Here is a 22,756-nt window from a genome sequence, read left to right on the forward strand (position 1 = left end):
AACTCAGTACACAACCAAGAGGACCGCCTGTGTACTCTTTCCTTTGACATTACAGTCCATGTATTTATGGCCTTTTTCTTTCATGTTCAACATTAAAAATGCACCACTGGGCAAACTGGGAACATCGGTCATCACACTAGTTGTGTTCAACACCTAGAAAGGCACAACAAAGGAAGGTTGTTGTTCGTCCTCAGGGGAAGAAAAATCTTTTTTTCAGGATTTCTGCACATAAAGTCCCAGTATGCAAGGTTAAAAATCACAGTAGACAGTTCAGACTGTCTTCCTACAGCAGAGTACTTCCACACATGTGCTTCTGTTGGAAGGACGCCTCTTAGAAGGACATATTACCTCCAGTTGTGTTAGTGCATTATCGACCACAACCCTTCATACATTTCAATGGCAATAACTTCACTCATTCCCAGAAAATGCTCTTTCCGTAGTTCAAGCTAAAAATTAGGCTGATAAACATACAGTTTGTAGCTTTATGCCTCATCTATAAACAGCTGTTATTTCTAAACTGTATGCGATTCACAGTCATCTTTTCATTTTTTGTGACTCTGTTGTTTTGAAGAATGAAGAGCATGTAGGACAGGAGCCCTTTCTACCAAATCATAAAGTGGCACTGTCGTTCCCCAAAACAGAGAAGGAAACATTTTCCAAAACAGAGCAAAAAACTCTGCCCAGGTCAGGCGATCAAGCCTGTTAAGTCATCGTAAAACATATCAGTTTACTGCTGTTTTGCAATAGACACTTCTCATTTGATGCCTGAATTGTACACACCTAGAATATTGGTTATAAGCACCACATCTGAAAAACATAGCAAGAGATTAAAGCAAAACCACCCAACAGAATTTATTTTGTGCATTAAAAAAAAACTACTGGGCAGCTTCTCTCTCTGTCTGAGTGACAAGCATGCTTATAACAGGGATATTCCCATGCCTCCTACGAGGCAAGAGCTCGTGGCTTTAAATTTATTCTTTCAATGTCATGCAACTTATACATAATGGGTAGGTAGAATATCACTGTTACACATTGTCAAGCCATGGCGACCACAGAGGGTGTACAGTTTTAGGCAGCAGGCCCCAAAGCTGAACCTGATGAGCTCTTGCATAGCTTTTGCTGAACTGGTCCTATTAATGGGCTAGATCAATGTCACTGCAAATAGCAATGAAAACCAAAATTCCTCCTGTTCTACAGCCTATGTTACATAAACAGCTGTCCAATGCATGAAGGGAAAAAAAGATTAATATCTCACTAATACTGCCTATCATGCAAACCCTATAGATTTCAAATGCTCAGACAAGGGCCAAGAAATGCATTCTTGGCACAGCCTAAAATTGTACACCTTGCCCTCAATTTTCAATGACATCAATGGGAATTTCTGCACTTGAGGACAGCTCTCAACATTACTGAAGGCAATAGCTGCTCTCCTATTTATTTCCAAAGGAGTCATGTTCAGGTAAAACTGGATAGAACAACTTAGCCATCTCTGCCAACTCCTTGTCAATGAAATTCAGCCTTCAGGTAAGCAAGCTAATTTTTCTATTTTATCATAGCCCTGAATCTTGGATTCATCCAGGAACCTTTCAGCCACAGATTCGCTTTGGGTATCTGTACAGCAATCAACAGGAAATTTGTATAAATCCTTTGGCAAGGTACTGCCTCACTGACTATGTAAGTACTCTTCTCTTCTAGGGTTAGTAAGAAGTGTTCATTATCAAAACTGATAATGTAGCAATTAAACAGCTAGTTAGCAAAATGCTTAAGATGATAGAAAACAAATACAAAACTCCAGGTCAGAAATGTTGCCTCTACAAAATTAAAAACACATTTCTTGGCAAACAGCCAAGAGTATAATATTGTTCCTTTATGTCAATGCAAATGTTACCTCCTGTTAACTGTCCCTGGACATACATGAACAACAGGAAGTCATCCTCACATGCTAATGTTAACAGACCCAGAAAACTGATCATTGCTTATTTGTTCTGCTTTGCAGAGCGGTGTGGAGAAGGCTTGTTTCTGCCTATTGCACTTCTGCCTCATGCCAGTACTTCTACTAGTCCTTTTTTCCATAAGCTCCGTGGGCTGTAACTAATTTGACAAAGGCACCAAATGGGGGAAAGCTGACTCAATACACCCATGCAGTTTTCACACAGCTGGAAATCAGCACACTGTCATAGTGACCCCAGCACATGTCAGAAAAAGCCAGCCCTGCTCCTCTAAGGTGTCCCTTCAGAGCTAAACCAGAGGCACACGTCATTTTATTGCTACAGGACACACCAATATCATAAAAATAGCATGCAGCCCTCCTTCAGCAGGAGGGCTGCCTACCTTGCATGGTAGTTCACCTGGCTCTCTTGGCCAATACTTGCCTCTTGTGTCACTTCCCAGTTCCTCACCTCCTGTGCCCACTCCCTGGTGTCAAATCAAGGGGATGCTCATGCTCTGCTTCTCCTCCTGACACCCTCCAGGCACCCCAGGCAGTCTTTTGGTGAGGGCAGTGCCATCCATGGGCTCAGCACAGCTCGCAGTGAAGATCCCAGCTCTTCCCACAGACCCAGCAGTCAGGTCCATTATGATCATGTTTCCACCCCTAATGGATTATGCCTTTTAAGGAGAGAATCTGTTTCACCATCACGTGTCCAAATTCATGTGAGTTCACCCCGAACTTGGGGAAAAATACAGTCAAAAAGGACAAGCCTTTTTCAATTCTTTTAATTAAAATCCTGACCCAGTTCTAGACACTAAAGCTCATTAAGTGATTAGACTTCACCTGAACTCTGGTGCCTGAAACATGTCCTGGAAGAGGAAGCAGGTTGCGCTCGCAAGGGAGCAGTCCATGCTGGGACCAGCACCCACAGGATCCCTATCTCCTTCCCCCCATTCACTGACAAAAATCAGGAACAACCGAAAAATCAGTTCCACTAAGAAAGGCCTCCACTGCTTTCTTTTTCCTGACAGGAACTGCACCTGAATATTCATGTAAAATAGTTGCTCAAATTATTTTGACTTTGCTTTAAAAATAATAAAGCTTTAAAAATATTAAAGCTGTGCTTTTAAAGTAATAAATAGAGGCCAGGATTATAAATGTTGAGGAAAGCCAACAAGGAATGGAGAAAAAATATTTGGAAAATCAAAATAGCAGCATTTTTCAAACTGTTTCACCCTGAACTGCTGAAACCAGACAAGAAGTAGGACTGTAAGGCACCTCAGTGGTGTAAATACTTGGGCCAATATTATCATCAGTTTGAGTGAGTGGATCCAGCATAGATAATTTTACGTATTTGAGACTTCCTGTAGTTTCTGAGGCCAGCTTCAGCAAGTCATTTAAGCATGTGCCTGACCATACATGCATTAAGAAGCCTGGCCGTGTGCAGGGGGAAGAGGGTCAATCTTTCAAGAAGTTGGACAACTCTGCACTTTGAACAATGCCTGAAACTAGTTGCAGGACTTTCGCTGAACCTGTTAAAATGAAAGCTCACAAGAGAAAATTAGAAACCTCTTTCAGAAATCAGAACCCACCTGATCTAGATTTAGCTAAGCATAAATATTTGCACTGCTCTTTGAATGGGCATTTGCTTTGGGATTAAATATTCATAGTTAACCAGCCATGCTTAGTGATTTTATTTTAATACTAAGCCACACTGCAGGGTGGTAACTCCAGTGAATGGTAGCACCAAGAAAAAATATTGTAGTGTTATTACAGAGAAGCAACAAACAGCATATATTCACAGGTTTCCTGAATATAGTGAATGGCTAAAGAAGACTGACTGAAGTGTGATTTTCCTGCATTGAGTGATTTTAGATTATTATTTACTTGGAGTTATTTTAAAATGCTGATACTAAGGGGGTAGGAGAGGCAGCAGGGAAAGGATACTAAAAATAAAAGTGCGTGAGGGGGATGTATGCCTGTGCACATACCTGCGTGCATACACAGCTGTGTGCATATGTATGTATGCTAAATATCCATGAAAATTAACCTAAAATACTGAGAGGGGAAGGGATCTGTATACACAGCAAGCTGCAGTCAGGATTATTACCTTTTGGAAGCCAAAAAAGTAAAACAAACATGCATCAGTCTAGTTTGAGTGGCAGCCTGAAATGAGATATATTGTATGGGTGCCCTATGCGAGCCTGGACAACAGCATTGCTTTCTTCACCCAACACATGAATGCAACATGAAGGGATAGTTTGTGTGGGAGCACTGAGATCCCATTGGTTAATTAAGAACTAATCTTCATCACTTTGAAAAGAGCACATACAGGCTGTCCTTTGTGAGTAGGATAATTGTAGATTATTTTGCCAATCCTTGAATAAACAGGTGGCTGTGTAATTCTGGAGACAAGAACAAAACAAGGTATCAACCTTAGGAAACTGAATTTTGGTGCAGTTCCAGCCCACTTTTAGATTCCCTAACTGGCTCTGGTAGATCCGGAGCAATAAAATCCCAGTGCCTCAGGCCTGTCAGCATGGAGGTGGGGGTTGTATGCATGGCATCAAGTGTTTGCCATTCACAGTTAATTCTTGACAAGTCTTTGGCCGTCACAATAACAGGGCCAAACTAAAAATCAGGACCCAAGCCGTTCATAGCCAGATCCAAGTGTCTTTTTTTTGCTCGGGAGAAGTACAGCTCTGAATCTAGATTAGGAATAGCTGCCTTCCTGTTTTCAAGCTATTTACGGAATTTTTAACATATTTGAAGTCTGTACATTTAAATATTTTAAAAAAAAACTGAAAAATTAGTGCATTTTTTAGGTAAAGAGCAGACCTACAGTAATTTGTAGTTGTATCTAATACACCTGATCCTACTCCCAGAAGAAAGTTAAAGGTCATCTTAGAAATGGAATTGCACCCTAAGTAACCTCTAACAGTCACAGGCCAAACATAACCTACAACAAGCTTTTGAAGCTTACTAGGTGGGTGGAGACCCTTCTCCACTTTCTACAGTACAGTCATTCTGAATAAGGAATTAAAATCAGTTCATCTACTGAGTCAGTCATCCCTCCTCTCACTGTGCAAAATCTTGCTTAACCCAACTTCTCTTGTAAGATTCATGAACATTGAATGCTTCATTGCCTACATTTGGGTTCCTCTGCAGTCCATGGGTCTCAGCAGTCTGAAACTGGTGGTCATTTATACCACAAAGAAAACACCTTCTGTAAATAAGAGATTGACACTGAGCACATAAAGACCAGAAACTAAAAAAGCAATCCTTTGTTTGGTTTAGCAGACAGAAAATGTTAAAATCCTCAAAAAGAAAAGCTCTGTTTACCTAAAGAACTAACCAATTCAGATAGAAAATCAGAGAAAAAGGAGAGGGACATATGCATAATGGTGCAAAATGCTTCACTGTTTGCAGCTGCAGCTCTCTCTGATCAGGCTCTTTGCAGCGAGTTTCCAGGGCCATCAGCTTTCTATTTGTCCATCTCCACAAGCCATAGTGTATAACCCACAGGTCTGATGGGACTTTTCAAAGAAGAAACAAGCTGGCATCTTGGAAACCATGAGTCAGAAGGAAAAACATATTTGGGAGTCCTTACTCAGACAAATACCCTACTAGAGCCACAGCAGCTGTGGAACAAGGACCCTCAACAGATAGTCCCTTTCACCATCAGCCAGCAATGGGAGCAGATGTGGATAAGCTTCCTCTCCTCTCCTCTCCTCTCCTCTCCTCTCCTCTCCTCTCCTCTCCTCTCCTCTCCTCTCCTCTCCTCTCCTCTCCTCTCCTCTCCTCTCCTCTCCTCTCCTCTCCTCTCCTCTCCTCTCCTCTCCTCTCCTCTCCTCTCCTCTCCTCTCCTCTCCTCTCCTCTCCTCTCCTCTCCTCTCCTCTCCTCTCCTCTCCTCTCCTCTCCTCTCCTCTCCTCTCCTCTCCTCTCCTTCTCCCTTTCCTTCCCTTTTTCTGCCTCTCACATTATCCCCTGAGATGTTTTTGTCAAAATCAATGTGACATTTCAAGTTAATTCAAGTTAACCGGGTATGCACGAGGAGCTGGCATGTGGAGCTGGATCCTGGTGCAAGGGTTACTCACCTTCCACTACCACCGTTGCAGGTTTCGAATAGGCTGTGCCCAGGCTGTTCTTGGCTACACATCGATACTGTCCTGCATCTTCTCTCTGAACGTTGTGGATCCTTAAATTCCCTGAATCAAGGACAGCAATGCGAGCGTTCTCCTGCCAGATGAAGGAGGGATCAAGGTGAGGGCTTTACATGCAGGCTGCACACAAGCAACACCAAATACCTGCTTGCAAAGATTTGGCATACACACATGAAAATTATTTGCATTGTCCTACAGCTGAAGGATTTGGGGACAGCTCTTCCTGCTCAGCATTTTAATGACACACTCACACATCCGTCTTTTTGCAGATCAGTGAATTATAGCTTCAAAAGAGCCATGAATCTTAGCTCAGTGGTTCAATAGGTCTTATTTTTGAGAACACCCACAAGTGCATTCAGCAGCGCTTGGCCACACCTAGTAGTAATAAATATGTATGTCATATAAAATATCGATACAGAGAAAATGTTTGGTTTATAGACTGAATTACTGCAGATGCAGATATTTACGAGATGATCTCTGGATTTTCCAAATGCTTGCTTCCTAGCAACTAGAATTTATAAAATGCTGTAATTGTTGCTAATATTTTAACACAATACCTTAGCAAATAGTTAGCATTACTTAAGTTTCATTCTCTACTCACCTTTACAACTGTTTCTCCTTTGACCCACGAAACAGAAGGTTTGGGATTCCCCATTGTAGTGCATGGAAGGACAGCCTTTAACCCTTCTATTATTTCGACATTTATAGGCGGTCGGGTTATTTTGGGTCCTAAAATTTTAAAAGACAAATATTAAAGTTGAACTGAAGATAAAAGATACTAGAACAGGACAAATTCAGAAATTACAACAAAATCTCTGCTGCTTTTTCTGTAAGTTGCTGAAAGATAGAGTGGTCTTAATAGGTCACGAGCTGCCTTTGAAAGAAAAAACCTCTTAAGCACAGCATTCAGAGTTTAAGTTTATGGACACAAAAGCAGCTAACTTGCACGGGTTATTTGTTTTCAGGAGTAGAGTTTGACAGGCATTTGAATTAGGGCCTGGGCTAAAATCCAAATCCAGATAAGAGTATTTCCAATATTGAAGGCAGTTTGCATTCCAGGTTTTTACATTCTTCACTGCATAAACAGTGTCTTGTGTGAAAGCTCAGATCTGGAGTGAATTGGTTTTGAAATAGTTTTAACCCAGGCTTGTCTCTAGCTCAACAAGAAGGGCATGTAAACTCAACTAATGTCCCTAATTGCAGGATTTAGAGCTATGCTAGTAAAAAGGAGAAAGGATCCTTAAAGAAAAAAACAATCAAACTCCCTTAAACTTAACATGGGAAAAATTTAAATTCATTTTACTCAAAGAAAAAGATGGCTTAGCTTACTTTAAGCTGAGAGTAAAAAAGATCTTCATCTCAGTGTTTTGGGAGATCTGGAGTTTTGCCTCCTTTGCACGATACCAGCAGAAAAATGACCTTCAGAGAGTATCACCTCCTGGCCCCCACCCACAGGCAACTGGGGTGCTGGAGAGCCCCCGAATTACCGGACCTGGAGGGTCGTGCTCATTAGAGCAAACAAATCCTTTAGCCAGGATATATCTCAGCTGTCCTTTTAATTGTTTGTGTAAATAACTGCAGCCATGTGAGTTCAGCTTCACCGAGCTCAGCACGCAAGTAGCCCTTTGCAAGAACCAGTCCTCTGCCTTCCACGTGGTGTGATGAGATTTACACCGCAGTGCTCCAGACCTTTCAAGGCTGCTATTAAGAACATCTGAACAGCATTTACTTGCTTCTGCCATCCTCAGCCATAAATCTGATTAAGGAAATGCTATGTTTAAAATTCACAGGGGATTTCTGCAGTATCGCTACTGAGGTCTAATCTATCAAATCATGCTGCTTTTACAAAGTTTTGTACAAAGGGCGTTCTTCAAAGAGTCATTCTTTATCCTCTGCTATGCAAACAGTTTCTCTGATCCTAGCATAAGTGTGTGTTATTCAAAGTGAATATTCACAACTGCTTTTAGTTAAGGTATGATCCAATATGCCATGTCTCTTTTTCAAGGGACTGCCTCCAGCCCCACAGGAACATGGGTCTGTCCTGAACATAGACCACCAGGGCACATGCCTGGGGGTCTGCTCAGGCTCCCAATTACATGCTCACATGGTGTCAGAAAGAAATTACATTCCTACTTACGCATTTTCACTTGGAGAGCCCCACAGCTCTGCGCAGCCGCTCCAACCCCGTTATCTGCCGTGCAGCAGTATACCCCATCATCGCTGTCCTCCACACTCAAAATGGTCAGGAGCTGCCCATCCCTCTGTATGCTGTACCGGGTGTCAAACAGCCTGCAGGGCACAGCACAGATTGTCAGGGGCAGGGGGACAGCCGAGGAATTGCCTTTGTATCTGCAGACTGCTGACGGGACTACAAATGGCAATACTTTTTATTTTTTTATTTTCAACCTGTAAAGAGAAGGGAGGGCACTGAAAATGTGGAGTCGGGCCTTAAGATTTGGACCATGCAGCATGGTGGCAATTCTTCCTCCAGTCAGGTATTGGTAAAGTAAGTAGTTACCATGGTTGGGTTTCTATCTGGCCAAGGACAGGCATAAGCCCAAGTAATCTTACCCAGCTGTGTCCTGGTTTAGGCATAATCACTCAGTCCAAGAGAAGGATTGTCTATACAGGAACTGGAACTAGCTAAAGTTTTTTTAAGAAACCATCTTCAAATTAAAAAAAAAAAATTAACTAAACAGCTAATGTTTTGTGAGACTCAAACCAAAAACAAGTATTGTTGTGTCTGCATCCAGGAGTGGTTTTGTCTGTTTTGGGGGGAGAAAAAAAAAACAACACCCAAACAAAGAAAAAAATATTCTGAAGAAAAGAAGCCATCTAAAGATTAGAGGATGCAAAGATAGCTATAGTTTAATAACAGCAGGCTTTAACCTGGAGACTTCAGAGAAGTCAAGAAAAGTCCTGAAGCTGGAGCAACAAAAGTACAGGATATTGTAACAAAGTCTGTGGAGGAAAGACCAACTCCATATGTGAGCATGGGGGATGTGTGTGTGTGTACATTTGCAAGAGCAAGAGAGAGAGAAAGAAAGGTAGTTAGAAAGCAGACAATGATTTATGCTGTCTGATTTTCATTGCAAAACTGGAAAAGCATAGTAGCTAAACTTCAGTGGGACAAGATTTTCACAACATTTCATAAATTATGTTTGCTTTTCACACCTTCATTGATGCTTTTTGGAAACACTTTCATGCAATTGGCCTTTGATTCTGATGAACAGTAGCAAAAGGGATTTCACCTGAGGATTGTCTTCCAAGCTATCACAAATACCTGACACCTAAGAATATCCTGTTTTGTCTTTTACTGTTAAAAATCATAGAGCAGTCACTGAGTAATCAGACTGTGATATATACAGTGTTTCAGGCACATATTTCCTTTCAACAGCTTTTTGCCTTTCAGTCTTGTATCTCTCTCCTCTTTTTCACCCTGGGAAGCAATAGTACAATGAACTCATCCATTATGTAAAAGACGTGCAGGCTCCATTCCCTCCTCTTCCTGAGGAAGGCTCATTCCATGCAGCCCTGTCCTGGGAGATGGGGCAGGTGACAATTTCACTCGACACAGGGCACCTGCTGGTCTACCTGCACATGATTTGACACCAAAAGGAAAGGTGCTTCCAGAAGATTAGTGCCTCTGTCCTGGAACTATTCCTGTTAAAGATGAATGTTTACATACTGTTTTGTTTTGAAGGTTAGCTTAGCTGTCTGTTCAGGATGCTGGGACCTTGGCAAGAGAAGAAAATTTTGTGACTAAAATAAGTGATATTTATTACTAGCCCCTTTGAAGTTTGATATACACACACACAGAGGCTTATAAATATGTTTTTTTCAGAAAAAAATGTCCACTGATCTGATCCTTTTCCATTGTGCATATACTTTCATCCGCATTCTTGGAAAGTAACAGAAATATTTTCAGCCTTTCTATTTCCATGTTTGTCTGAGGTTTTGTATCCAGACACACTAACTATTAATTCCAACACAGCTTTGGGAAGGTGAAATTGTTGCTGCTATTAAAGTTACTCCAGAAGTCACAGTAAAGGAACGAAGCACCTGAGCTCTCCAGCCTCACCAGCAGAGCTTTTCTGATCAGTAATTTCCGCTTTGGTCAATGTTGTAAAAAAGGCACTGTCTCTCAGAGGGAGTGGGATGACTTTTAGAGGGGTGTGTTTAGCTTCTGGAAGTGGGGATTGGGGTGAGAAATTATCTGGTTTTCATATGATCTTAGATCATAGAAAGAGTGAAATTTTGAAGACCATGGGGAGAGAAAGGCATGTAATCTCCATGGTCCTACATGAATGGCTTCCTCTCCCAGCTTTGTTTTTCAGGCATGATGTCACTGATCAGAAAGGAATTAGGAGAAAGGTGACCTGACTTGGAAATAACATCCATGGAAATTCAGACCTCCATCCTGCAACAAGGCTGGGGTCAGACGATTAGGACTGGGGTTTTGCTGACATCCTGTTGCAGGCAATGAAAAAAAGATTTCTGAAGGCCAGCATGCATATGTGTAGCGTTATGCTTTTCTCCTATTTTAAAATAGTCTTCACAGCAGTAAGACCTCCTTCTCCTGCTGACTTACTTGGAGTCTGCCAAGGCAATGTTTCAAGGGCTCTTTGGAGGCTGGACCCCAATGGCAGGAACTGTGCTTCAGGTGACCATCTGCCTAACATAGACATCTCTTGTGGAGAACGGGCCTTAACTGTATTACACAGAGATTGTTCTGTAATTTTTCCTTACAGAGGGAGTCACTAACAGCGATCTAGAATGAGAAACTGATGTGAAGCCATATGGCAGGTGTAATGTGATTTCAGAGTTGGAAGATCAGGTACAGTTTACTTTGCAGGAGCCTGTTGACAGCAACAGATAAAGCAATGGTAGCAACTTCCATAACACATTTCCAAGTTTGCCTTCTTCGGTGGCATCTTGATCCCCAGTGGTTAATGTCTGACAGTGCATAACAAAAAGAAGCCAGTTGCCTATGGTCAGATCCAGAACTAGAAGCAAAGAAGAAGGGCTTGATATGACCTTTTCCATGCAAAGTTTCCAAGCACATTCCAGATATTCAGACAAGAAGTCTGGCATTGCTCCTTTTAAATATTATACATCATTTTCCTCTTTTGTATATGCACATACTGAGGAAGGGAGCAGATTGCATTGTCTGAAGCTGGAGAGCACTCCTTGCACTGCTTGCAGCAGAAACCAGCTGTCTCCAAACTCAGGCGTGTGAATCTGCAAGAGCACTCCCCAGGTGCTCCTATCACTCCTTAAGGAACACAGATTCCTATATAATTAAAACCTCTCAACCGTATTCGCTGCCGCAGACCCATTTGGATTTTTCCAGATATCTCCTTTATCAGGAAGGAAAGCACTGATGGTTTTGGCAGGAGATGCTGGAGAGGGCTGGGGCTGCTCCCTACCTGATGGGAATGCTGTTGCGCGTCCATGTAATCTCCGGCTCAGGGTACGACTCCACTACGCACACAAACTTGGCGACGTCCTCTACCAGCGCATCCACAGTTTCCAGAGGAGTGCTGATCAAGGGAGCTGTGCGAAGGAAGAGAAAATGAGAAAAGCTCCTGTTGCCTTCCAGAGAGAGGCACGAGGCCTGCCAGACCCCTTTGGTGGAGGCAGCCATGTCCCTGCAGGGCCACTCCATGGCTTCTTCCCCAGCACAGAGGTGCTTTGCACCCCCACATGCATGTTTGCTGTAACACAGGTCCCTCCGCATTCGTAGCTGCAGCCTTCTGTTGTTTGCTACAGGTTTTGCATTTTCGCTCGTGGTCTCCCGACAGGGTGCAAAACGGAGCGGCCCAAGCACGGGGCGGCTCCAGCAAGCTTGCTTCTACCCTCCTCTCCCCTAAGGTGCATGGAACCGGGTGGCATAGAGCCCGGACAGAGCTGCGCGTCCCCGTGCTGCGGGGTGGCATTGCATGGGCTGGAAGTACAAGGAGCAGCACACAAATTGAAGCCAAGCTGACCTGCCCCTAGAGTGGGCACAGTGCCTCCTTATTAATGTGTAATGCAAGAGATTTGGGCCTCTCTGTCATTAATATGGGATTTGTTCCACTCAACTATTTCTCTTAAAAAAAAAAAAAAGTTTTATGGCACTATATTTTTCAAGGCCAGGCTCATAAAGGCCCTTCAGGTCTTCCAGATTTGTGTCATGACTAGCACACATTCTCATTTTCTCAACTTTTCTAACCAAGTAGCACCAGGGTTAGAAGCCTAATAGCTGTGTCTGATGCTTATTATCACAGACCTGTGGTCATACATTATTTGAATATATCTTTAGAAACATTTTCTGTCACCCTGGTAAAAAACTTGAAGCACGGCTGGAAGGATCAAAGGATACCTCTAGCAAATGGCTTCCCCTGCGCATGGTATGCATTGCAGCCATTGCCTCCAAAGACACTTGAATGACTTGCAGTCTATGGCTGTGAGGAACACACATCCAATATTTGTTGGACTGGGTTTCATTGACAGCTGTGCTGAGATGAACAAGTTTCATACCATGTTCCTGAAACACCACCTTGAAAATGTACAGCGGATGCAAGAATCTTCCTGTTCCTCGCTGACTGTAGCAGTATCGGTCACACTGTGTGTCTTTTCAGAGAACAATCCTGCCTACACTGTACCTGCTGGCCCTTGTCAGCGCAATAAGATTTAAATTCAGGCAAAAACTACACCAATTTTACCCCTCCCTCTTAAAAAAAAAAAGGCAAAATACAAGACACTCCAATTTAAATGACTGAGAATAATAGAAAGTCTTTACATTAATGCTTTTTTAATTTACATGGGAGTAAAAATCAGAATGTCATTGGAGTTCAGCTGGAATGAAGCTAGAGGAAGAAACGATCGGCTTCCACTATCAAGTTTATGTAAAAGTCCAAGTATTTTTGAAATGTCAATTGAACGAATCTGCCTTAACAATATTTCTAGATTAGATGATTTCAGATTTCATAATTGGTAATGACTATACTTATTATATATAAAAAGATCTTAAAAGTACAGCTAGTATAGCACTAAAGATTGTATTAACTAAACATTATTTCAAACATAAAGTATCAGATTCCTTGTTTAAGATCACTGCTCCAAATTGTATCAGGCTTCAATTTATTGGGTCATTTTGGGTCACACTAGACAGAAGTAATCATCCATATTGCACCCCAGATGAATCCCACACCAGTGAAACCAAATGGAAGATTTTCATAAAGCAGAAATTTCCCTGCTACTGAAGATTTTCTTAGGAGAATAACTTCCACTCATGGCTATGCTGTCTACTTCAAAGAGGACAGTGTTATTTCAAGACAGAGTTTATTGGGCTTTGATCACATTAAGCCTGGCTGAAATAGAGTTTTACAAGCTAATTTTATATAGTATTTTTTTATTTCTGTTGTCTGCATGCCTTGATCTCTGGAAGGATGCTTTTTTAACCCTGAGAAATGTAAATTTTTACAGTAATCAAAATTCAAAGCAACCAGTTTTATAACTGTATTGTCACAATAAGCATGGCCATTCTCATGAAGGATAAAGTTAGATTTGTACCAAGAGCCAGTATGTATAATGACAATATTTTATTCTTTGGGCAAACAAGGGCTGTCAGTTTTACATATTAAACAAATTCAGTAGCAACAGTTAAGTACTTTCATGGTATCTCCTTAGTTCAATGTATGACAGAATTATCCTTATCAATATTGCCTACATGGGATCTGATCTGGCACCTCCTGAAAGCCAGCACGGAGCTCTTAGGGCAGAATTAAGCCACATACTCACAGAAAATACTGTCCCAACTGACAGAACTTTACCTATGGTAAAAGCAGAAAGGGAAGGGTTTTTTTTTACAGCTGCCTCCCCAAATTCTACATCCCTGAAGAGCAATCGTGACAACAGCAGCAACGTGTCACTTTCTCATATGCTCTTTTTTACCTTTCCAATATTAACACCGAGTGCTGGGCCAGCAGGAAGGTGAAGGCAGTGCTCCTGTAGCCGGGGTGAGGGGGCAGAGGACACGAGGCCGGAGTCTGCAGGGGACAGCGAGCGGTAGAGAGCGCCGCCATTTTGTCGTGAGGCGGCGAAAGAGCCCCAAAATGGCTGAGATGGTGCCTCCTTCTAAAAGGCGTCCAGAAATCTCAGGTGTTGGTGTCAGTCTGTGTTTTCTCAAGAAAGCAATGAAAACTTACGATGCCATTTTTTATATTCAAGATCATATTTTGATGCCAACATCACCATATTTTAACATGGAAAAAAAAAAACAGCAGTGTACAGACATATCTATCAGCATAGAGAAACAGGCCCAGACCTTTCCATGTGCATTCATTGGGGCTCTCTGACATTTTCCAGGTAGCCCTGTGGCTTTAAATAGCTTTGAAAATCAATTAACTTATATATTTGTAAAGCCACACAGGTGCCATTTTTCTGGATGTCAGCTGCAGTTTCTCGAGATAGCACAATGACCCAAGGCCGGCCATGGGTCCCATGACAAAGCCAAATCCCCTTCTATCCCCAGCTCACCAAAAACTCCCAAATTGCTTGGCTTTGGTTTTGGATTCACACTTTTAAAACAAAACAAAGCAGAAAACAGAGCCAGTCTCCCCTGCAGCATTGCAGACGCCTGGAGATACTGCAGTTCGTCTGGTCAAAAACGGTTCAATCATGTTTCCAGCTATTGCTGCAAAACCTCCATAGGGCACCACTGGGCTGTAGTCATGTTTCAGTCTCTCTCAGGGAAAAAGGCAATTCAGCCACCTGCGATGTTTTAGGAAATGATGCATATCTCTTCACTGCACTGTGCCGCCAGGGAAAACATCAATCCCCTTCCTCTTTGCTTTTCTTGCCTCTCCAATCCCATCTTACCACAGCTTTCAAAAAGACCAAGGTTTAGTACCTTAGGAAAAAATTAACATTTTTATTTCAAAAGGTTTTCATAAAGAGACCTTTTTGATTTTTCCATCTTGAGACCAACCTGACTCACAATTGTAAGAGCACAGCCCTGCAAGAGCAGAGACGTTGGTCTAACCGGTGACTACTGGCATCCTCCTTGAGATATGGGGTTTTTTGTTTGTTTTCCTGAAGCTGCAAAGTTTCTGGTACGCTTTGAATGGCTCCTGACAATCACCATGCAGTGAAACCTTTTGCCCACAGTTACCAGACGCTATGTCCAGAAGACCACTGTTGAACTTTGAACCTCAAAGACTTTTCTAAACGCATTGTGTTCAGTTCTGGTGTTGCCTGAAGGTATGTGTGCGTGTGTCCATGTGTGTGTGTGCCCACAAGACAGGAAGAAGGTATAATAACTTTTATGTTATATGCAATAGAAACCACATATATTTGTATTTATATACACACGTTCTGTAAAGACATTAGAGCTATTTACTTCTTCTTTACATTTTATATATTTATAAGCATACACAGGCATGCAGAATACCACAAACCTTGGGCTCTGCAGCAGCAGGTGCTAGCAGCCATTAAAACCTGCAAGCTTCCTTTGACATGACAAATGTCCATCCCACCCTGGCTGAACCCAAAGGTTTTCCCTGCCCATTACAACAGGGCTACACGCTCTTCCTAGACAAAGAAACTTCAATCTCAGACACAAATATGAGCTTATTATCTCTGCTATCCTTCTAAAAGCAGTCAAGTAACCACCAGAAGCAGCACATTTTTGCTCTTTTCAGGAACGCAACCACACCCTCCACCCCACCATTACCAGAGATGCCTCCCCCTTTGCAAAACCTCCTTTGGCAAAAGGCAGGAGCGGAGTAGGGCAAAAGCCCCTCCAGGCAAACCTTTCGGGAGAGTCTCGGCTAAGCTGAGGGCTGCCAGGGCGAGGACGTGCACCAGGGGCACCTTCAGCAGGTCGTTCATGTTTGATCCAGAAGGCATCCGGCTCCTTCAGGCAAGGCGTGTGGAGCTGCCGGCCAGCTGCATTTCGGACAGTGGTGTGCGAGCAGAGCTTCTCCACTAATGACAGAGCGGGGTCTGCGGGATCTAAGTATAATCAGGAATTCTCCCTCCCGGCGGCGGTGATGGACGCGGCCAGCTGGTGCGTATCCACTTTGGTCAGTGTGAAAGTGTGGGGCTCATGAAACAAGAGAAAGCAAATCCCTTCTGAATTCCTTCTAAGCAAACAGAGAGGACTACAATGGGCAAACGCATTTCCAGGGCAGTACCCTACCCAGCGCTGCAAAGTCACCAGGCCTTTGTTTCAGCACCGTGTGAGTGCAGCAGTGGAAAAAGTGCTTGCCGTGGGATTTTCCTTCAGCTTAGTCCCCCTCTTTTTCGTTTTTTCTCCTCTCTCTCTCGCACGTGCTCCTTCTGTCTTATTATAACCTTTCATGATTGGCTGCAATATGCCACCTGTTGCCCTGCTGATAGCATTTCTTTTCTTAACAGATGTATTTGCTGGAGCACGAGAGGTTGGCACTGGGACTGAAAGTGCCCTTCTTTGCCAAGGTGTTGGTGTTTGAGAACCACTGCAGCACACTGGAAAAGCAGAGCCTTGTCCTGGAAACAAACCCTAAAAAGAAGTGAATATCCGCAGCAGGACTGACATTTATACCCTGGGAGAAAAGGAGCATTTCATTTCAACATGAGCAGCAGCCTGGGAGACTTGGGCATGGGTAGAGGCATTGCGGTAGGGAAATATATCTGTTGGGTACTGACATTATTAATCCCTCAGAAACATCTTATTACCCACTAGGTCTCTGCCTAAAGTGAAAGACTGAAAATCAGAGCACATTTTCTAGGAAGTTTTAGAGGACCATCAGACTTGAGGCGACCTCCTGACTAACTCAGTCTTGCCCCATCCTAACACAGCAGTCTACATCACATCATCTTTTTAAAAAATGCCAAGTCACTTATACTCGCTGGTTTTACAGTGTAAATATTTATATGAAGAGCATTTGCAGTCAGTCCTACCACTGTGGAAAGGCTGATGTGGAGGCAATATCTGCATGAGCAGAAGAGAAAAAGATGAATAATCAGACTGGAGAGAATCTAATTTATGATGATGCCCTGGGAACATGACTCCAGATACTTTTCATCATGTTATCAGCAGAGCGGATGTGAGCTTTGCACTAAAAAGCATGGTTTGAGGAAAGGGAATGTGCAGTCATAACATATCACTGTAAAAGGTACTTTGAGATTTCTGGAATTTCCTTTATTTGCTGAATCTCTCAGTTTCAACCACTTCTTAACAGTCATTTTTGCAAAGAACATACATAGCTCGGCAGTGCTTCCTCTGAGGAGCAAATGGAGTAAAGCTGGCCAGAGCTATGCGTGTGTGGATACTAATGGTTTGGCATGGCGTGACAATGGCAGTATTACTTCAGGGACATGCAAGAGCTGATTGGGCAAAGATCCCCACACAAGTGCTCCTCTGAAGATGAATAAAGGCAGAAGCACTCGTCGAACATGTGTTAAAGATCTTCCAAGAATTCTGGAGCTAGCAACAACAACAAAGCAAAACAACAAGACAACAATGAAACAACAATAATCCTACCAGGGAACAGAGAAATCCTGACTTATGGCTGAACTTACAAATATTTCTTTTGTTTTGTTTAAGTTCAATTGTGTCCAATTAATCTGCTCCATAGAAATGTAACTTGGTCTTTTAGGGTAAAATTATCTCATGGAAGGACTTAACCAACAACCTCTACATCACTGTATTCCTGTCTGGGCTGTGTTACAAGGACTTTGAAACTGCACCATACTGTACAAGCCCAAAAATTAATCTTTCCCTTTTACTTGCCAGTTACAGCATTTAGAAACAACACTGACAGCGATGGCTGTTAAGTGTTAATAATGCCTTTGCATTCTTAGGATTACCAAACTACTCCTAACTTCTCATTTCCTCTGCTGTATAAATTTTTATTAAGGACCACAGTGAGCTATGCTGCTCTAAACTGAAAGGATGTGGATTTACATTTTAAATGGGAGTGGAGAGGATATACGTGCACAAGGTAGAGTTATTTTGTTCTCCAGCTACACATGCCATGCAGCTAACAAAAAACACGTACGGGAAGCTGGTGATCATCTGTGTCCATTGTGGAAAGATGTTTCTGTATAGAGTAAAATCAGTGGAAATTAAATACCGGTGATACCAAATTTTCTTTGAGTCCAAACATTTCCCAGGCTTACCTTATAAAAGTAAAATGCTCCTTTAATTTTCACTCCCAGTAGTTATGAGTGTGCTGTTTGTTGGTTGTTAGGGTTTTTTTTTCTAACAAAGCTGAGATGCATACAGTTTACAGTTAATTGTTATGTACAGCTGTTTTTGTTTGTAGTCATGCCCCAAGGCCTCTGCCGAGATGAGGTCCCAGCAGCGTACACAACTAATAACAAGAAGCAGTCCCTGACTTTCAGGCATTGCAGGCAAAGCTTTGTTCCCACAAAGATTTGTGCACCAGATTGGGTCTCTGCACTGCAAACACCTCCATAGAAGCCGGTTCATGAAGTTCAGTGCACAAAGACAAGGTGTGCTGGAGCAGTTGTTCATCTAGCTACGATTTTTTCCCTTTGCAAATTGTTTGCAGAGTGACTTTTAATAAATACAATATTTTTAAATAAATGCATAAATACAAAGAAAGTCAGAATTTTTGAGAGTTTGCTGAATGGTGACACTTCAGATAACTTTCTTCCAGTTAATGAATTGCTTGGCATCTCCCCATTGTGATAAGGGGAAATTTGCTTTTCACTGTTTGCAGGACAGGACAGTGCTGGACCTTTTCTCTGCATACCTATTCTCTCCCTCCTTCTTCCAAATGCTCTGCTGGAGGCTTACAGGTTTATACATTAATGCAACATGATTTGATCACTGGATACTTTGAAAACGGCCTTTTGCCCCACATCACCATCTGGGATGTCTTCTCCCTAGGTAATCACAGATTTTCATCCAAATAGAGAGGCTAAGGCAGGTATTTCTAGCAGGAAGTGTCCATCCAGGGAACGAACTACTTCTACAGAGGCACCCAATGAAGTTGCTTTGTCAATGGCCTCGGTCACCCATTTCACAAAGAAATACCCAAGCTGGCACTAACCCAGCCTGACCAGTGTCTATATTGATGCAATGTTGTCAATGTCGGTGGTGGCAACCTACCTGAGTAAATACAGTGGCAACTGGTCCAGTTTTGGTGCTGCCGGTCCTGCAGTCACCCTTTTGAATGCAACACAGGCATAGTCTCTGAAGCATGAGACCAGATCTGAGGCCTTATACAACAGGCCAAGCTATTTTTACTTGCTCTTCAGCAGCAACAAGAATCCCTAAAAATTACCAGGTCACTACTATTCAGCTCAATTCATATACATAATGATTAAGCCAGAAGAAGAGCAAGCTGTAAGATGAGTGCAGACACAAAAGACAAGTGGTTTCCAAATCCCAGGCTTCCATGTCAGGGCTCCAAGCCTCTTCCAGTCAGCACAGAGCCCAGAAGGATGTAGACTGTGTGGTCTTTCCCTGAGATGCATGCATGCACGTGTCCCTGCAGGCTCTAACCCTGTGCCTGGTGCACCCTTGCTGATCCCTCCTCAAAGCTGCTGGCCTCTCAGATACAGGCATCCTCACAAAACGTTTGACAGTGAAACCCGCCACGTGGGCCTGCACGTGGGCCTTCCTACACAGAAATTAATCTGCATCACATTGCCATAGGGTTATGGGCACACCCGTCCTCCCAGTCCACCTCGCCCAAATGCAGCACATGCTCCTGGGGGTATGGCACAGAAAGGGCATAGCATCTGTGGAATCACAGAATTCACCCCTGACAATGCATGCCAGCATTTGGGGAGGAGGTAAATATTGTTTAGCTCTTTTATTACACATTGCAACTCACTCCTTTACAGTGATTGTGGGTAGAAGCAGCTGTTAGAGCCACTGGCACCAAGGGATTTAACCCAACCTGCAACACACATACGGCCAGCAAGGTATCATTGCTTCTGTCCGTAATAGCAAATGCTGTATTCAGTGTTAACACATGAAAGAATAAGCTATGCTGCTGCTGTTCTTCACCCTGCACTTGTGGGTTTTTTGTTTGGGGGTTGTTGGTTTTTTTAATTGTCAAAATGATGGAAAGACTTTTCTGTAAAGTCCTTTAAGGAACACAGACCCATCCCAAGGCCCCGCTTACTGTGTTTAAGTTGCAGGGTTTCAGCCACACTTGGCTTGGCCTCTGCCCTCCGCCATCTGGACTAACCTCCGATCTCCTACTAATATTTCAACACTAACTGAGCACTGATGTCTGAATCTAAAATGGTCCCCTTTTCTTCTCTTGAGATTTTGTGGGTATTGGGAAATCTAAGACTTGCATTAATATCTTGTTATCATCTTGCTACAAACTTCTCTGTAATTTTTCAGCTCACAGGATCTCCCAGTACTGACTAATGCCAATCTAATCTGCTGTCCTATGTTTTGTGGTGGGGCAAAATTATGTAGTGTTATGAGGTGTAATTAGCCTACTGAAACAGTGTAAGTACTATAACGGAAGAGGAAGAACCCTTGTCATGCAGCTAGCTAACTGTGCACTGGTGTATATAGCACAGAGGGTGAGCTGAATGCAGGTTTTTCATAATATATGAAATTAATTTCTCTGCTGGGAGACCTGCCCCCTATTTCACCTTGCCACGCACAGCAGCCAGCTCCAGACCATAACGAAAGCTCCCACCCTCGATAACCTTCTCCTCTCTCCAAGGATAATGCTGTCGCTGTGCTGAGCTGGGGGAGTCGGAGATGCCCATGCTTCTCCAAATAGGGATGCTGCAGGCAAGCACACCCCATGTTCCTCAGCCTCTGATTTCAGTCCTTCATCCTCTGGCTGCCATCAGAAGGGTGCAGTCTGTGGGGCAGTGTGGCTGCTGACGCACAAAACCTGCTCTCCATCACATGGTACCACAACCCAGTGAGTGAAAAACAAGACCTGTATTTAGAAACTGTTCTAGCAGAGCCCTGAGTGAAACCCCCAGGGAAGCAGGGGAAGGAGGGACTCGGTGTGGGTCTCCGGGCCACGGGGACCACACGAAGGAGCACATCTCTGTACAGAATCCCTTCTTGCAGAAACAAGGAGGTGCTTCAGGACAGGAATGCGTTAGGGTTATAACATATCCCGTTGACTTCAACCCCAGAATACTGCACTTTGTAATATCTCACTCTCACCAAGAAGCAAATTTAACCTTAGCTTGATCTGATGGTAATATTAGCAGTTACTAATAGTAACTGGTTAGCAGTTACTAAAAGTAAACAGGGATAAAAAATAGTACCTGTCTATTTCATACTGGAACTCCTGTGAGTAATATTTATTTATTATCAGCACCTCTTTAAAACAATCAAAACTAAACCCAAGGAAAAGCACAATGAAATAAATCCATGTACTGTGATGCCTCATGTGCCAGATCGAGAAAAGTTTCGTTTTCAATTTTTGGTTTTCATTATTTGTTGTTCTTGATTGCTGTTTTAGAGTGTGGAGGAGCAAAAGCCAAGAAGCAGGAGTTTACAGGTGTTCCACAAGCAAACACCCAGTTTGGTTTTGAACATACAGCCTCTAGCACAACTGGCTTCGGGCGGAAGATTGTGGCCCTGTGTACAAATTAGCTGACCTAAGTGATTTGTATTCATAGGCCTGTAAATATTTTTCCCACCTATCTTTGAATACGTCTATGGCATCTTTGAAACACCACAGCATCTCTCCGGAGCCAAATGGGACCTGGGAGGTGTTACAACATTTGGGTGTGGTACGAGGAAACACTCAAGTTTCAAAAGTACCTGCACCCATGCAACAGCATGTCTGCCAGTGGAACAGGACACCTGAAACGGAGCTGCCTCGTCCTGTCAGCTGATGGCGGGTTGCCATGACTGGTTGCAGGAGGTGTGCAACACACAAGTCCCAGGGGCATCCTATCCCCTTTCATTTCACTGAACCGTGCGCAGCGTGCCGCAACATGCAAAACAGCTCCACAAGATTTTTCTGGATGAGATGATAGCTTTCTTCTGTTGCTGTGGCAGGAAGAGGAACTTTGCAGCATGTGTAGCCCAGGAGTAACTGGTGACATTTTTAGACACTGTACCATATGCTGAAAAACATTTTTGGGGGGCTTCAGCTATATGCATTAAAAACAAGGAACTAAATTCTGCACTGACTTAACCCCAGGCAACCCCACTGACGTCAATGGAGTGTAACTGAGAGCAGAAGGTTGCCTGTGATCTTTATTTCTTAAGAGTTCACCTGCTGCTCATTTGAAGCCATAATCCTTGGTGACATCCCAGTCATTTCTATGGAAGAGAGGCTTGCATGGCAGAGATCAGGTCCCAGTGTGAACTTCACTCAATGCAGCATTCTTAGCTATAGTGCTTTGGACCATCCCAATATCTACCTGCTACAGCAGTTTCACTGGCTGCTATTTAAACACTGGAAGAACCTACTACTTGGAAGAACCACAATTAGAATGGCAATATGTGTGGATATGTCTCCTTAGCCAAATGGCAGGTCTTTATCTGGAAGACGCGTCCAACACATTCAGCACATTTGACAGACATCGCACCTGGCAACCGACACCAGGCTCCCCAAAACAGCTTGCCATCAGCTGGTTGTAAGTGTCAGTGCTTCCAAGGAAAGCTTCTCTCTGGGACGTTTACATGGTATTTTCTTTTTTCCATCAGTATCAGTG

General features: G+C 43.0%; 1 protein-coding gene across 1 annotated transcript in view; it reads right to left on the minus strand.

Moving 5' to 3' along the window:
• Positions 1 to 15,970, minus strand: part of MUSK (muscle associated receptor tyrosine kinase) — a gene marked incomplete at both ends in the record, with an annotated part of 54,705 nt that extends 38,735 nt beyond the window's left edge. The window contains 5 exons of the mRNA XM_082013275.1: positions 6,029 to 6,170; positions 6,696 to 6,823; positions 8,232 to 8,383; positions 11,524 to 11,650; positions 15,892 to 15,970. Of these exons, the coding sequence (XP_081869401.1) occupies positions 6,029 to 6,170; positions 6,696 to 6,823; positions 8,232 to 8,383; positions 11,524 to 11,650; positions 15,892 to 15,970 (628 nt within the window). The remainder of the gene's footprint in view (positions 1 to 6,028; positions 6,171 to 6,695; positions 6,824 to 8,231; positions 8,384 to 11,523; positions 11,651 to 15,891) is intronic.
• Between the last annotated feature and the right edge of the window lie 6,786 nt (positions 15,971 to 22,756).

The sequence above is a fragment of the Phaethon aethereus genome, assembly GCF_964289735.1.
Source record: "Phaethon aethereus genome assembly, chromosome: Z".
Lineage (NCBI taxonomy): Eukaryota > Metazoa > Chordata > Aves > Phaethontiformes > Phaethontidae > Phaethon > Phaethon aethereus.